This window comes from Vigna unguiculata, chromosome 7 (assembly GCF_037176805.1).
Source record: "Vigna unguiculata cultivar grain cowpea cultivar isolate G323 ecotype 2 chromosome 7, ASM3717680v1, whole genome shotgun sequence".
In the NCBI taxonomy this organism is placed as follows: Eukaryota; Viridiplantae; Streptophyta; class Magnoliopsida; order Fabales; family Fabaceae; genus Vigna; species Vigna unguiculata.
This window is the reverse complement of record NC_140798.1, coordinates 13,028,389-13,043,725: the sequence shown is the minus strand read 5'-3', so window position 1 is coordinate 13,043,725 and position 15,337 is coordinate 13,028,389. Positions and strand designations below refer to the sequence as shown.

At 30.2% G+C, this 15,337-nt stretch overlaps 1 protein-coding gene across 1 annotated transcript; it reads right to left on the bottom strand.

Annotated features, from left to right (window-relative positions):
- Nucleotides 1–1,363: 1,363 nt before the first annotated feature.
- LOC114191480 (actin-depolymerizing factor 2) lies at nucleotides 1,364–3,376 on the bottom strand. The gene is made up of 3 exons (XM_028080664.2): nucleotides 3,162–3,376; nucleotides 1,874–2,139; nucleotides 1,364–1,765 (listed from the first exon to the last, which is right to left on the bottom strand). The coding sequence occupies exons 1-3, from the start codon at nucleotides 3,162–3,164 to the stop codon at nucleotides 1,615–1,617; spliced, it is 420 nt and encodes a 139-aa protein (XP_027936465.1). The 5' UTR covers nucleotides 3,165–3,376; the 3' UTR covers nucleotides 1,364–1,614.
- Between the last annotated feature and the right edge of the window lie 11,961 nt (nucleotides 3,377–15,337).

Here is a 15,337-nt window from a genome sequence, read left to right as displayed (position 1 = left end):
TCTAGTCTTGACTTTAGAGACAAGTGTGCACAAGCAATTTGATAGCATAATTCTACTAATCTTAAAATGAATTTATAAGGGGGAGACAACTTTATTTGTAGTCCAAGGTCTCACCAATTTTGGAGATGAAAACCTTAAAAATTCTAACTTAGCTAGCTTGGAGACCAAAACAAAAGTCATTTCCAATAAGAGGCGGAAATGTGGCCACTAAAGAAGAATTGAAAAAATTAGAAAAATCCTCTTTATTTTTAGAGTGTCATTTGATCACTCAAGAAAGTGGAAAATTTCTCTCCATTTATAGAATGTCATGTAATCACTAAGAAAACTCTCCAATAATATGGCCACTCACTCCCAAAGGAGATAAGTCTCTCCCTAGCCTTCCAAGTTGTATAGTCGATGGAAAATGCAAACTCATAGACTTTTCTAAGGCCTAAAATCTTGTTACTTTGCCCAAGACCTATAATATAAAGTCCAGAAATAAATCTACCTGTGGAATGTAATTGGCCCCTTGGCTAGGGTTGCTTTTCATTATCTACCAAATATAATTTTGGAACATTCAAGTTGGTTTTTTTAGCGTTTTCATCTCAATTTGGAAAACCAACCGGTTCAAAAATATTCGAATTGGTCTTCTTGTAGACTTACACTTTGGACACCACTATTCCCATCACATCACTTCTTTTTTTTGTTAAAACAGCACATCATTTTTCATCATCTACCATAGTTGAAACCCTAAACATATTAGAATTAGCCCTCTTTTAGAGTTTTGTTGTCAATGTAAGAGACAATGATAAATGCATAACATATCCCGATTTAAAAATTACAAGTCTTAAAACTTATACCTACCACTTATAACCACCATCCAAGTGACATTTCTCCTATGTTCACTTAATGACATTTCTCCTACGTCACGTAATGCATATATAAGTTACCCTTGATGTAACACGTCACATAAAAAATATTAATTATACCAAAACCGAAATTAGTAAAAAGAAAACATTAGATATATTAAAAACAAAATTTGTTAACAGATGTTGTATTAAAAACATATTTTGCCCTATGGTATATTGTATATGGGCTTTGGTTGTGAACTTTTTTGCAAGTATATAAACAAAACTACTTTGGGTACAAAAGTGGAGAACCTTAATCACCCCAAATACTTGAAAATCCTACGGTGTTTATGAAACGTCATATCTGTTAACTATTGTTTAATGCAAATGCAATTATGAGAAAACTCACCCCTGAATCTTGTTATGGGGGACTTGGTTCAGTTAATTTGAGTTGCAAGACATTAGTAAGATGGCAATTGTCAATATTACATCAATAGCCGATTCCAAATTTTAGTCCAATCACACAAAGAAAGCAGTCACAAAAATTAACTAGCAGGCATAGGATTAAGATGACACCCAAACACGGGTTGTATGTCACAAACCACAAGATACACTGGAACAAGAGAAGCTGGTTGAAGTTGCAATAATAGACTTCATTGTCAAAACTTGGAAAATTGAGTCCAAATTAGCCAAGTTGACCATCCCACAAAATATAGACATTTCCATATGAGGAACTTCAGTTGAAGGAAGATCCCCATCACAACTCATAATGCATAAACAGAATCTTTTAATTGACACGGCTTTTGAACACATCAAGACCCATCTCAGTAGGATCAGTTGCCTGCAGCTCAACCTGAATTCCATCAAGCTCCCTCTTGAATCTATCTTTGGAGCTCGCATAAATCATCTTGCTCCTAACCCTAGATGTATCAGGGGACCTTCAAACAAAAGCAACAAAATATTAACTCTATGAACAAAACGTGATTGGAATTTTCAAATTTATGGTCGTTTTGATTGTGTTACGCTTAAAGCTGTTGTGACATTACCATGCAATGAAGAAAATTCTGCTCTTCTGGCAATTCTCTTCGGTGACAAAATCAAAATCATAAACAGCATATCGACACTCATCAGCTGGAAGACTGGCAGTGAAATCTTCATAACCATTTGCTGGCTCACCCAGCTTCTCCACAACAACTTGCTTCTGCTTCTCCTCAATCTTATAAACGATGTACCGATATGTCCTCTTCGCCTTGAGCTCCAAAAACTTTAACTTGCAGTCATCGTGGACAGCCATGCCTGATGCTGCGTTCGCCTGTACAATTCCACAAGTCAACAAGCAACAGGCAGTTACATTATGAAAATATCTCCTTTCACACTAGCAATGCCTACAATGTACAAGCGAGCAGATCCACAAGCCCATGCAATGTGATTGAAACATCAACAACAATGTTTGATTCCTCTGCATGGGGTCAATTTACACTTGTCTGCTAGGATAAATTACTCGAGAAGGACCTTTAGAAGAAAAACTCAAATAAAGTTAACAAAAAAAAAAAATCCTCTTTAGCCTAAATTTAGCTTCTAAGTTAAAAAATCTGCTTTTGGAAAAGCTAAAACAAGATAACATCTACAAGAAAATTTGTTTTCTTCTTATTTTCTTTTAGGAAGAAATTCATTCAAAAATGCTTTCGACAGATACAACCGAGTTAAACCAAACACCAAAGTTTTAATAAATCTATTTGAGGCAGCAAGCCCAAGTAATTACGCACAGAAGAAATAAAATAAAAATAAACGCAGACGTAAAAACTAATTAAAAAAACACGAAAATGAGCAACGAAAAATGGATCCAAGTATTTTAGAGCAGAAAACCTAACAGAAGACGCTCCAAAAGATAATCCAAACCGTGTCCTATAATTACAATCATCCCTAGAGGATCTAACAAGCAGAAAAAAAAACACTAAACCACAATGCAATTCCAGATAGAACGCTGAAATCCATATCAAAATCAGATCTATCACCGAACATGCGAGCAAACAGTTAGCAAAGCAGAAAACGCATGATTAAAACTTCGATTCTACTCTGTTCAATGTTGATGATCAGATCGACCACGAATCCAGCTCGAAATAATATAAAAAACACAAAATCAGCAGCCGCCGAAAATCATTTAAAATCACAGACAGACAGAGAGAACGCCGAAGACAAGTATGGGCGTAAATGATGAAATTCTCCGAAGAGAACTTGAAATCGGTCAGAAGCGGAGTGGAGTTGAGTTGAGTTCTCTCTTATCCAGAGGCTTCCGAAATAACAGAATAAAACAGAGAAAGAGGAAAAACTAACCATTTTTTTTCTCTCGAGAAGGAGGGGCAAAAATGAAAAATGAAGTTGGGAGCGACGCTGAAGGAGGAGATGTAGGAAAGGGTTTTGAGGTGGAAGAAGAAGAAGAGGAGGAAGGAGAAGGTGAGGGTTGGGTTTGGGATGAAGGAATGGAAGAGAAAAAATGAAGTAAAATTGGTGATGGCAGAAATTTAATTTATATTATTGTGGCACGCGGAAGAGCGTCTCCGAGCGTGATGAAATTGTGATTAGTGGAAAAAATCTCAATTCTCAACAGTGCCACCTGTCGTGGTTACTACAATTACGTGTTTAAAATCGGTACTAACATCGGTTTTTTCAATTTTGACGTGGCTCGCTCGCTTCTGCTATTCAGCTCGGCTCGGCTTCCTCATGTATATTTAATATGTATTTATTAAAAGCTAAAGTAATCTTTTATTTTAGTTCTTGAACTGCGTAACGTTATCTAAAAATGGCCGTTACGACAATTGGATATTAATGTAGCTAATATTTTAATCTTAAAGTAGTTTAGTTTTATTATAATAGTGATTAGAAATCTTCAATAATTTTAATGTGAACTACATAATTAAGATGATTAACGTAAATAACAGTTAATAAAGAGATCGTGTACACATTTTCTTATTATTTCAGTTTTATTGTTTTGGTTTTCCTTTTTTCTGATCTACCAAATTATTAATTATTAATTATTAATATTAATGTGTGAGTTATCCCTAAAGAATAATTATTTTCTTTATTTATTATGTATTTTAAAAAATAAATAATAATAAATTATGGGAAAATGACCCTTTGTGTTTATTCATATTTAAAAAAGTGATAAATAGAAATATATAACAGAGATAAAATGATAAGTCGTTGGATGATATGTAGTTTGCTATTAAATTATATAAGTAATCTAGAAAATATTTTTTTTATAAGAAAAACAATCGAAAAGAGACTAAATAAAAAAATAACATCATTCTAGAATAGGGATGGCAACGGGGCGGGGCGGGTACGGGTATCATGATCCCATCCCCATCCCCATAATAAAAATTCATCCTCATCTCCATCCCCAAACCTAACGGGTATACAACTTTTGACCCATCCTCATCCCCACCGGGTAACGGGTATTTTCTTATACCCATACCCATACCCATTTTTTTATTGTTCCATATATCAATTAAATATTTTTTATAAAAAAAATTTAAAAATCACACCAACGGAATCATGATACTATCAAAATATTCAATATTAAAATAACATACTCTTTTTGATTTTCATGATGTCAAATATTAAGAAAAATATTATAATAGTATAAATCTCAAATTAAAGTATCAAATAACAACTAAATAAAATTCAAATAATTATATAAAAGCTAAAAAATTACACATTACTAAAATTTTATAATAACCAAAATATTTATTAATTTTACAAATGATCAGTGGTTTCATTTGCATTCGATCCACCTACACATAGAAAAAAAATGAAAAATTAGATATGATATAATAATTGAAATTGAAAATTTTAATTACTAGAATATAATGTACCTTCTTCATCAGATTCATTTTCACTCATGAGAACATCTTTTCCTTTTAATTTTTTAACACCTACAAACACCAAATGTAGAATATTAGATGAGAATTCACAAAAAATACTAACAAAAAATATTAATAAATTTGAGTAACTTACCTAGATGGTTTGAGTTCCATATCCAACTTCTTGTACACATCAAAGCCTCTATAGTAATATGATGAAGTCGACTACGGTGAGAAGTTAATATCTGACCACCAGTACTAAAAGCAGATTCAGAAGCTACAGTTGTTATTGGAATAGCTAAAACATCCCTTGCAATTGCTTGAAGGGTTGGAAACTTTAACCCATTTGTTTTCCACCATGATAGGATATCAAATTCTTGTGTAACCGGCAAATTATCTTCTTCCAAGTAATAATCCAACTCTGTTTTCATAACTGTAGTTCTAGATTTTTTCTTTTTTGCCATAAACTCTAAAAATTCATTCGCATCATTATCAACATCCTTTCCCAACTCCAATGATGTAGCTCTATAAGAAGAAGTTTCATTCTTTTTTGATTGATATTCCAAAACCAAATCATAGCACATTTGACGAATCCTACTAAGTTTCAGATCAAAATCATTACCATACAATTTATAAAAATAATATTCTAACATGTCCATCTTGTACCTTGGATCTAAAACTGAAGCAATTGCCAATATGTTATATAACAAAAAACAAAGAGAATGAGAAATATGTTATATATATATATATATATATATATATATATATATATATATATATATATATATATATATATATTATATTATATTATATTACTATGTATATATATATTATATGTGTGGATATCTTATGTTTATATATATATATATATAATTATTTATATATATTATATTATATTATATATTATATTATTATTACTATGTATATATATTATATGTGTGGATATCTTATGTTTATATATATATATATATATATATATATATATATATTTTTTTTTTTTATAGATATATATTTATTTTAAGTATATATTATATTATATTATATAATAATATAAATATAATAATATATATTATATTATTATGTATATATATTATATGTATATGCGTAGATATTTTATGCTTATATATATATATATATATATATATATATATATATATATATATTTCTTTTAAATTTTTATAAACTTGTAATGTTATAAATTTGTTTATAAAAGATCTCACTAGTTAAATGATTAATTTGTTTTATACGTATATATTATATATATTATATTATATTATTATGTATATATATTATATGTATATTATATTATATTATATTATATTATATTATATTATATTACATGTATATGTGTAAATATATATATATATATATATATATATATATATATATATATATATAAAAGTATATTTTATTTATATGTATATATACTATATTATATTATATTATATTATATTATATTTTATGTGTAAATATATTATTTATTTATATATATTTTTTAGATTATTTAATAAATTATAAATAGTTTAGTAATTTAAGCGGGGACGGGTATTTGGGCGGGTATATATATATCCCCATCCCCATCCCCATCCCCAGTTGAAAATTTCGGGTATTACCCATATCCATACCCATACCCAGTCAAAGCGGGGATTCCCCGTCAAAACGGGGACGGGTTCGGGTGATACCCACGGGCACGGGTTTATTTGCCATCTCTATTCTAGAAGATAAAGTTTTGTTATATATATATTTTTGATGTTCATATATTTTAAGAAATTTTGTTTATGTAAACCATTTTCTGAATAAATATATAATTGAATCTTATATATCCATATACACTTAATCTAGATTATATTTATAATTTTTTTAATAATATTCATCATCCAATTTGACATCATCAAAACATATAAATTTTAATTTTAGACTCTGTAAATTAATATATATATATATATATAGTATTTTTAATTCCTAATATTTACTTCAAGATAAATTAATAACATTTTTATAAATAATTTAATATTTTGTTCAATTAATTAGTTAATATGATATAATATTGTGAATCAAATTTTAGTTAAGTATTTTAAAAAAAGAAAAATCTTTTAGAGTTAAAATCAGAATTTCCTCATTTTATAGAGACTAAACATGTAATTAAATTAACAAAATATATCTTAAATATTTAAAAAATAATAATTTTGTCTTGTTCTGTGGATGCTATTTTCTTACAAAATATTATTGAAATTATTGAGCACTTTTTTTGGGTACAGTATTTTTAAGCACTCAAATTTACTTAATTCATGAACACTCAAATTTAGGAATAAAGTTACGTTAAATAACTCGACGAAGCTACATTAAATTTTGGAATTCACTCATGTTTGTTTTTAAGGGTGTATTATAATTTTATTCGTGGAATCTAAAGATTGTAAAATCAGTAAAATAGAGGTAGATAATTGGTTCCGAAAGTCCTCAATTTAAGAAAGTCCTCAATGCATAATCTTACCCAAGGGATTAGTATTTGATGATGAGTAAAGATTTAAATATTTGCTAAAAATATTTCATTTTAAAAAAGTAATAAGTTTTATAATGTTAATTTCAAAATGCCATCTAATTTATTTTTGTTGATTTTAATAAAAATAGTTCTTGAATTTTCTGTCATTAGAATTTGATATAATGAATACAAATAATCAAATAAAATATATTTTAAGATGATATTATTATAGTCAAAATAGTGAAATATGTTTATATTTCATTTAATCGCATGTGAGAATATATATATATATATATATATATATATATAATTAAGAAAAATATAAAAAAATTAGGAGCGTAACATGTACGATTAAAAAACGTTAACTATTTAAACATCATTAGTAAAAAGATTAAATTAAATAAAATTTAACAAAAATGAGAATTTAATTGAACACAAAACGAAAACGGATCAAATTGAATAAAAACAAAGAAAATAGGTATCAAATATATATTTAAGCCATATTATTATTATTATTAAATTTATTAATATCATTAGTAGTTATAAAATTATTATTATTATTAGTAAAATTTAAAATTATTATTATATATCATTATTAATAATATTATAAAATAAGTAACTAGAAAAAATATTATTAATATTATTATTATTATTATTAAATTTATTAATATTATCGGTAATAATAAAATTATTTGTGATGATTGTAATATTAATTAATACATAATATTTTAATATTATATATTATTATAATGAGAAAAGAAGTAATTTTTAGAAATACTATTATTATTATGATCGTTATTTATTTATTATTATTTATTATTATTATTATTATTATTATTATTATTATTATTATTATTATTAAGTATAATATAATAAAACCAATACTTAAACTAATAGTGAAATTTTTAGTATTATTATTAAAACTATTACTATTATATTTTATTATTATTAAAATTATTAACATTATTAACAGTAGTAAAATTATTATTAGTAGTAGTAGTATTATTAACAATATTAATATATAATATATAATATATTAATATTATTATTATTATTATTATTATTATTATTATTACATATGTAAGGTTCACTTATTTTTCGTCCTAAATGTTTAAGGGCCTTTCGGCCTAAGGTTGGCCTATAGGGTGCCAAAACCCCTAAACCAGTCATAACTCCTTCATTCTTCTGTTTCTTTCATAAATTGTTCTCATCCCCTCTCCTTTTTCTGCTACAGAGAGCTCTGTTAGGGTTTAAGTGAGCTCCCCTATTTCCTCTTCGTTGAACGTTTCTTCATGTAAGTTAAACTTCGATCTCCTCTTCTCTTTTCCCTTGCTGGTTGTTTGTTTCTGTCTTGAGTCATTCCTAGAGGCTCATCCCCATTCCTATGATTTGTACCTTATAGCTGCTGAGTTCGATCTTGGAGCTTAGGTGCCCCCGTTAGTGTTTAAACCCTCAAGTTTAGCTCTACAAAAAGGTAAGGGAAGCTAGGGTTTTTTCGTATTTTCTAAATATCTGTCTATTTTTAGCTTTGCTTCGTGTTTATATGGCTTGTGTGTTGTTGTGGTTACGTGGAATACCTTGTTATGTGGTTTGGGATTGAATGTATGGCTGATGCAGGTGTGAACAGTGGCGAGAACTAGTATTCTCGCCCAAGCGAGCTCGTCTCGCCTAGGCAAGAATAGCAGGAGTTGGCCCAAGTGTCTGCTCGAGCTCTCGCTCAGGCGAGAGGGGCTCGCCTAAGCGAGAACTCGTGGGAACCTTATGTTTTTCGCTTTGGTTGTGGCTTAGGCGAGAGGTCTTACTTTTGGTCGAAGAGCAGTCTCGCTCATGCGAGGAGATCTCGCCCAAGCGAGAACTCGCGAAACCTATAGTGCTCTCTAATGGCAGTCTCGCCTAAGCGAGAATTTGTAGCTTGAGCGAAAGGTCTCTTTCGCCTGAGTGAGGGCCCATGGCTTGAGCGAGACTGGTGCATGCTCTAATGTTGTCCTCTTCCATGTTTTCGATTGTTGGTTGCTTGATTGATTTGATTACCCTATTTAAAGTATGAAACATGTGAATATGTATGTATTATCTGATTGTATGGACTAGAATTGATGAGTTTGGAATGATTATGTGTATGAAACATGATTGGATGGGTGGTTGAATATGGGCATAAGATTGGTATGCATGATAAATCTATGGTTGGTGGGTGAAGCATGACAATGGTATAAGTTGGACGTAATTCCATGACTCTCTTGGTGAGAGCTCATGGTGGTGCCTCATGTAATGGACATAATTTCATAACCCTCTTGGTGAGAGCTCATGGTGGTGCCTCATGTAATGGACGTAATTCCACTAACCTCTTAGTAAAGTTTCGTGGTGGTGCCTCAACGTATATAATTATGTAAGGATTCAAGTAAGGATCGCATCTTGAAGCTCTAAAGAGTTAGTTAGTCTCACATAGAGCGTACTGACTCAAGTGGTGAGAGTAGTAAGAGGCTCTAATCTTTGGCATGATAATGACCTTAGATGTTTGAAGGCTAACCTCTTACGTGGTAGGGTGAAACCCATTGGCAATGGCTCTGCAGAGTAGTAGAGGCCACCACAAGTGCAAGCATCCAATGAATCTGACTGATTATATGTATCTGAATAATCAAGTCTTATAATCTTACTTGTTTGTTATCACATGATTGTTTGCTTATCTTGTTGCATGTTTATGATCTTTTTTAAGTGTCTGTGTGCCATAACATGTTAAACTGATTTATACTCTAGCTTACCCTTTATGTTGGCTTGTGTGTTTAGTGTGTGATTTTCTCCTTTTGCGATGATCATCAATTTATTGATGTGAGCAGATGTGAAAACACATAGTGGTCACCAGGGTGATGGAGACTCTACAGTGTAGCCCCTCTTGTGTTGGATTCCCCGTTTCGAGTACTCTTTAAGGCATTGTGGCCTATGTACTGTCTTTACTCTATAAGCATGTATTTTGGATAACTATCAAACATTTATTCTTGTTATTTTGTTTTGTTAATGACATATACGTACATGTCTTAAATAATATTATTATTATTATTGTATATTAGTTTTGTTATTATACAAATTATTATAAGTATTAGATGTAGTAATATTATTATTATTATTATTATTATTATTATTATTATTATTATTAACATTATTATTATTAGTATTATTCTTGTCATAAATAATATTAGCATTATTACTATTATTTCAATTTTGACACGGAGTTATATTTTAATCACTTTTATTTTTATTATTTAAATGGTAGTATTTAGATACACATTTTACTTTTATATACTATACAAAATTATATTTTAATTACTTGCACTTTTATTTGTTTTGTTGTTGATTTATCCTTAATCTAATCTGAGTAATAACTTGAATTAAAAAAAAGTAGTTACTAAAATTAGTAAAATAGTAAAACTTAAAATTATTTTTTTTATTATGAATAATCATTTAAATTTTAAAAATAATAATTAAAAGGATATAATTGTAAAAACAAGATAGGACATCATGTATTTCTTTATACATGTAGTTGTTATATTATTATTATTATTATTATTATTTTTATCACTACCGAGCATTATTATAATTAGACACATATTTTGTTTTTATTTACTACCGGATCATGTTATAATTACTTGTATTTTTTTTATTTGTTTTGTTGTTAATTTATCATTACATTTGAGTAATTAATTCAAAAAAGTAGTTACTAAAATTAGTAAAATAACAAAACTGAAAAATACTTTTTTTATTATAAATAATATTTAAATTTAAAAAATAATAATTAAGGAAATAAAATTGTAAAAACAAAAGAAGATGCCAAATATGTGTATATCTTCATATATGTAGTAGTTGTATTATTATTATTACCATTACGGGATGGTATTGTAGTGGTATTATTATTATTATTATTAGGTTAAATTACTCTTTTGATCCCTCTATTTGTCAAGTAATATCAGTTTGGTCCTCAAATTTTTCGTTGTCTCAGTTTGGTCTTTATTTTCTTAAAAATGATTCAACTTAGTCATTACCGTTGGTTTGACCAGAAAGTGTTAAAGTCAACACCACGTGTCAATTTATGGTTTTTTTAATTTTTTAATTTTTTACACGTGTCACCTCACAGTTGTGCCACGTGTCAAAATGACTCAATTTGGTCCCTATTTGTTTTTAGTTTTAATTTAGTCCCATTTTTTGTAAAAATGAAGTAATATTGTCCCTCTTAAATTGACACTAAAATTACTTTTTTATAAATCTTATGGTGATATTCTTACTAAAATTAACATTTTTATTAAATATTTCTATAAATATTTTAAATTAACTTAAATTCTATACAAAACATTAGACTTTGTTTTGTTTTGAACTTGAAATTTAGTTCCTAAACTTATGTGTGACAAGTTATTTGATGTTTAATCTTCACTAAGTTTGTATATTATGATACACTTGATGCCTTTATATAAAAATGTGATAAAAAGGTTGATTTTAAGAGTATTTTATTGCATTTAGTTTTGCTCTTTTTAAAACTCTTTTTTAAGAAAATAAGTTTTCTAGGAAGTCCTTTTTAATTGGCTTATTTGCATGATAGCTCTCTAATCCAATTTTCTCTTTTTGCAAAGTAGTGCCTGGTAGGTCAAATGTAGTTTTGACCAAGTTTCTCCATTAAGCAAAAACGTGTGTTTCATTTAAGTGGTAAATCCATCTTGGTTTCTGATGGAGGAAGGCATGAGAGCATTCTATCGTGAATGCCCATAATGTTCCAACTTGTTGTATGTGAATCCATCATGAAGAGAAGCCTTGATGCACGAGATCTGATCCACGAGAGAGGAAACCAATTCTGATGCGTGATGAGATTTGGGGTAGAGTAGTGATGAACGAGTGGACAAATCAAAGCGAGATTAAGGGCGCAACGTCAATCGGGTGAAAGGGTCGCGATCCTGATCGTGATATTCAGAAGCAAGGAGAAAATGGTTAGGTCATTTCATGTTTCTAATTTTTTTGAAGGTGGTTTTAAGTTCGAATTAGGTTTTCATTTGGGGAAGCCTTGGTTTGCGTGAGAAGAGAGAAATGTTGTGATGATAGGGAAATAATGCATTGTAAAAAAGGCTCTCCATCTCCGATGAGCACAAAAATGGCCTTCAGAGGTTAGGGTTTTCCTTATTGTGTGGGTAGCTTCAGTTGGTTTTTCATGAGCACAAAGTGGTCGGGAATTGCTAAGTGAGCCTCTTTCACCAATTAAATTTTAGCATTTTTCTTGATCTCGTGTAACACCATTGACTTTGCAATGAAATACAATGCTTCACTTTTCATAATGCTTTATTTGGTTTTTGAGTTTTGATGGTTTTATCCTTTCTTGCAGTTTATGTTTCTTCAATTTTTTGCATCCTTTAAATTTCCTTTATTGCTTTCCAAGTTTTCAAATTCAATTTTTTATTTTTAAATTAGTGGGTTGAGCTTGGGTTAATGGTCTGCACACATAAACGTTTCCTCTTAGGAAGCAAGTGACCCCAAAGTAGGCACAAATTATCGACATGTCTTCTTGAGTGTAGATGAATCCATGAGTATATCATTTTACTCAATTTCAATTAGTTATTTTGCACTTTTTGATTCTAATTTTTCCTTTTTAGCTATTTTACTTTGTTGTTTTGTGATTCTGCACCACTTTGCCTTTCCTATCTTTACTTTAAGTTTCTGCAGTAGTTATCCTTAGGTTTTTATATTCTAGCATTTGGTAGTATTAGTAACCTCTTAGTTTACTTGCATTTTGGTTCTGATTATTAGCTTTTATTATTTCATCATGGTTAAATTGTCAGTCTCCATGCATATTTAGTTTTTGCACCTGCATTTGCATATTTTAATTATTTATGATTGAGCACTCAACATTATCATTTGAGATTCACTATTGCACCTTAAGTTACTAAGATGTTGTTGTTAAACTAAATGTTTTCACTGATTGATCCATTGCTGCACTCTAGTTTCATACATTTTTGTAGCTAGTTCCAACTACATTTTAGGATTCATTCAATCATCACCATTCTAGATCATCATAGAGAATTTAGGCATCCATATTCAAGCTACTGTAGGGAACCCGAATCTGTCCAAAGAATTACCCTAACGCGTGGGGGTTGTTTATGCTTGAATATTTAGTATGCTCATTTGGAATTTACCTCTGTGTCTAAAGTCAATTTGATGGATTTGACTGAGTTTTCTATTTGCTAATATTTTTGTACTAGTTTTCTATTGTCACGTGATGGTTTAATGCTCACATGTAGTTCATGTAATCTCATCTAGCTCGACATCATTTCTAATTCATTCATCACATCTGTTCAGGGGCCATTTTTGGAGCGTACTTCGCCTTTGTTTCTATATTTTTGCATAATTTTTAATTTGCAATTGAGTGAATTAAATTGGGTGTGTTGTTGTTTGAATGTAAGTTAGAGGCTTGCTTTGCAAGTTTGATTCCACTACTCACATGTGGGGTTAATGTCACCATATAGTTCACGTGTAGTTTGGATCCTATTCATTTTCTATTAACATGTCTCATCTTATATGCATTTTTGCATTCACCTAAGTTGAACTGGATTAATGTTTCAATTTGGGTTTGTGCACATTTAAGATGCCTTGTTACTGAAACTTGAACCCAAACCCATCCTTAGCATTTGCATAGTTGTTGGACATAAAACTACATTAGGTTGGCTGCATAAATTCATTGGCTGTAGGTTCCAGTTATTTTCAGCACCTTAACATTGCATTCACCACGATTAGAAATAGGTTGCATCAGTCTCCTATTACAATGGGCTCTGCACTTTGGTTTTGTTTATTAATTCTTTTGTTGTCATAGCCTAAAGTTCTCTACTACCATATAATTTTTAGGTCTACATTATACCACAAGCATATTCTGGTTTGGGTGTGACTCATTCTACACTTAGATTTCATGTGTATTTTGCAGGTTTGATTTCACTACTGCCATATCTAAAAGTTTTGCAGCCATATAGATTCATGCACACTGCCATTCTAGTTCCCTTCTATTACGAGTGGCAATGCGAGTCAGCCCAACCCGCACTTGGCACACAAAATACGGGTTGGGCTAACCCACCCTGCATTTTTAACATGGACTAAAAAGTGTGGCCTGCCTTGTATAAGTGCAGGCCCGCATGCCAGCCCATTTTTTTTTAAATCTTATGATAATGCTTTCAACGTTCAGCAAATTGGGAAACTTTAACAAGTTTATAAAATTAAGTAAAGACTTTGTTTTGTTGATGATAAATTGATAATTCAACATTTTCGTCATATTCATATTCATACTTTGACATACACGATGTATTCTTCAAATTTAACACATTTAAAAATACATAATATTTGTCTTTTCCATACATACAATAATTTGGGACGTTCATGTAGAAGTCTAGAAGGAAAGTAACCGATATACATAAGTGCAAGTTTTTGTTTTTTTATGTGGGTCAGCGAGCCAACCTACACGGGTGCGGGCCATTCTAGGGTTGAATTTTTGTGGGCCAGCGGACTCAATATCTCAACCTGTCCCACGTTTTTTTGGTAGGCTTATAGGCTAGCTCGCCGGTCCAAGCCCACATTGCTACGCCTACCTTCGAGAATGCCTCTTCATCATTGCTTCTTATGCATTCATATTCATTTTATAGTACTTTAGTTGCATCATCATGTGGACTTCATTTTAGCATTTCTGCATGTACATTTCCAAATTGATCATGTTGTCACGGTCTGGATGTTTATTCATTCATCATTCTTCTAGATAAGTAGAGATCATCTTTGCATCTACAACCACTTGTTATAGATCATGCTTTTTGGGTGGTTTGAATTTTGTCATTGGCATGAGCATTGCAACAGATCTTACAACTTGAATCAAATCTATTTTGGTAAAGGGAAGATTTTGCATTCATTGGCATCGTTGAAATCTTGCATAAATTCATGAGTGTGTGAATGTGGCTGAAATTGAATTCTATTCAAATTGGGGTTGCTTTCAGGGTCTAATATAACAACTAAATTGTTCTGAAAAATCTACATTTGTATAAATCTAGCTTTGCTAATAGGCATTTGTAGTCATCATCACTTTCATTTGATACCCAGAGTTTTCATATACTTCATTAGGGGATTTTGGTTTTGTTTGCCTTAACACAACAAAAAGATAGTAAAAAGATAAT

Coding starts and splice junctions, on each gene's coding strand:
- LOC114191480 (XM_028080664.2), bottom strand. Junction 1,766..1,873: donor AGAATTTTCTTCATTGCATG/GTAATGTCACAA, acceptor TTTTGTTTGAAG/GTCCCCTGATACATCTAGGG.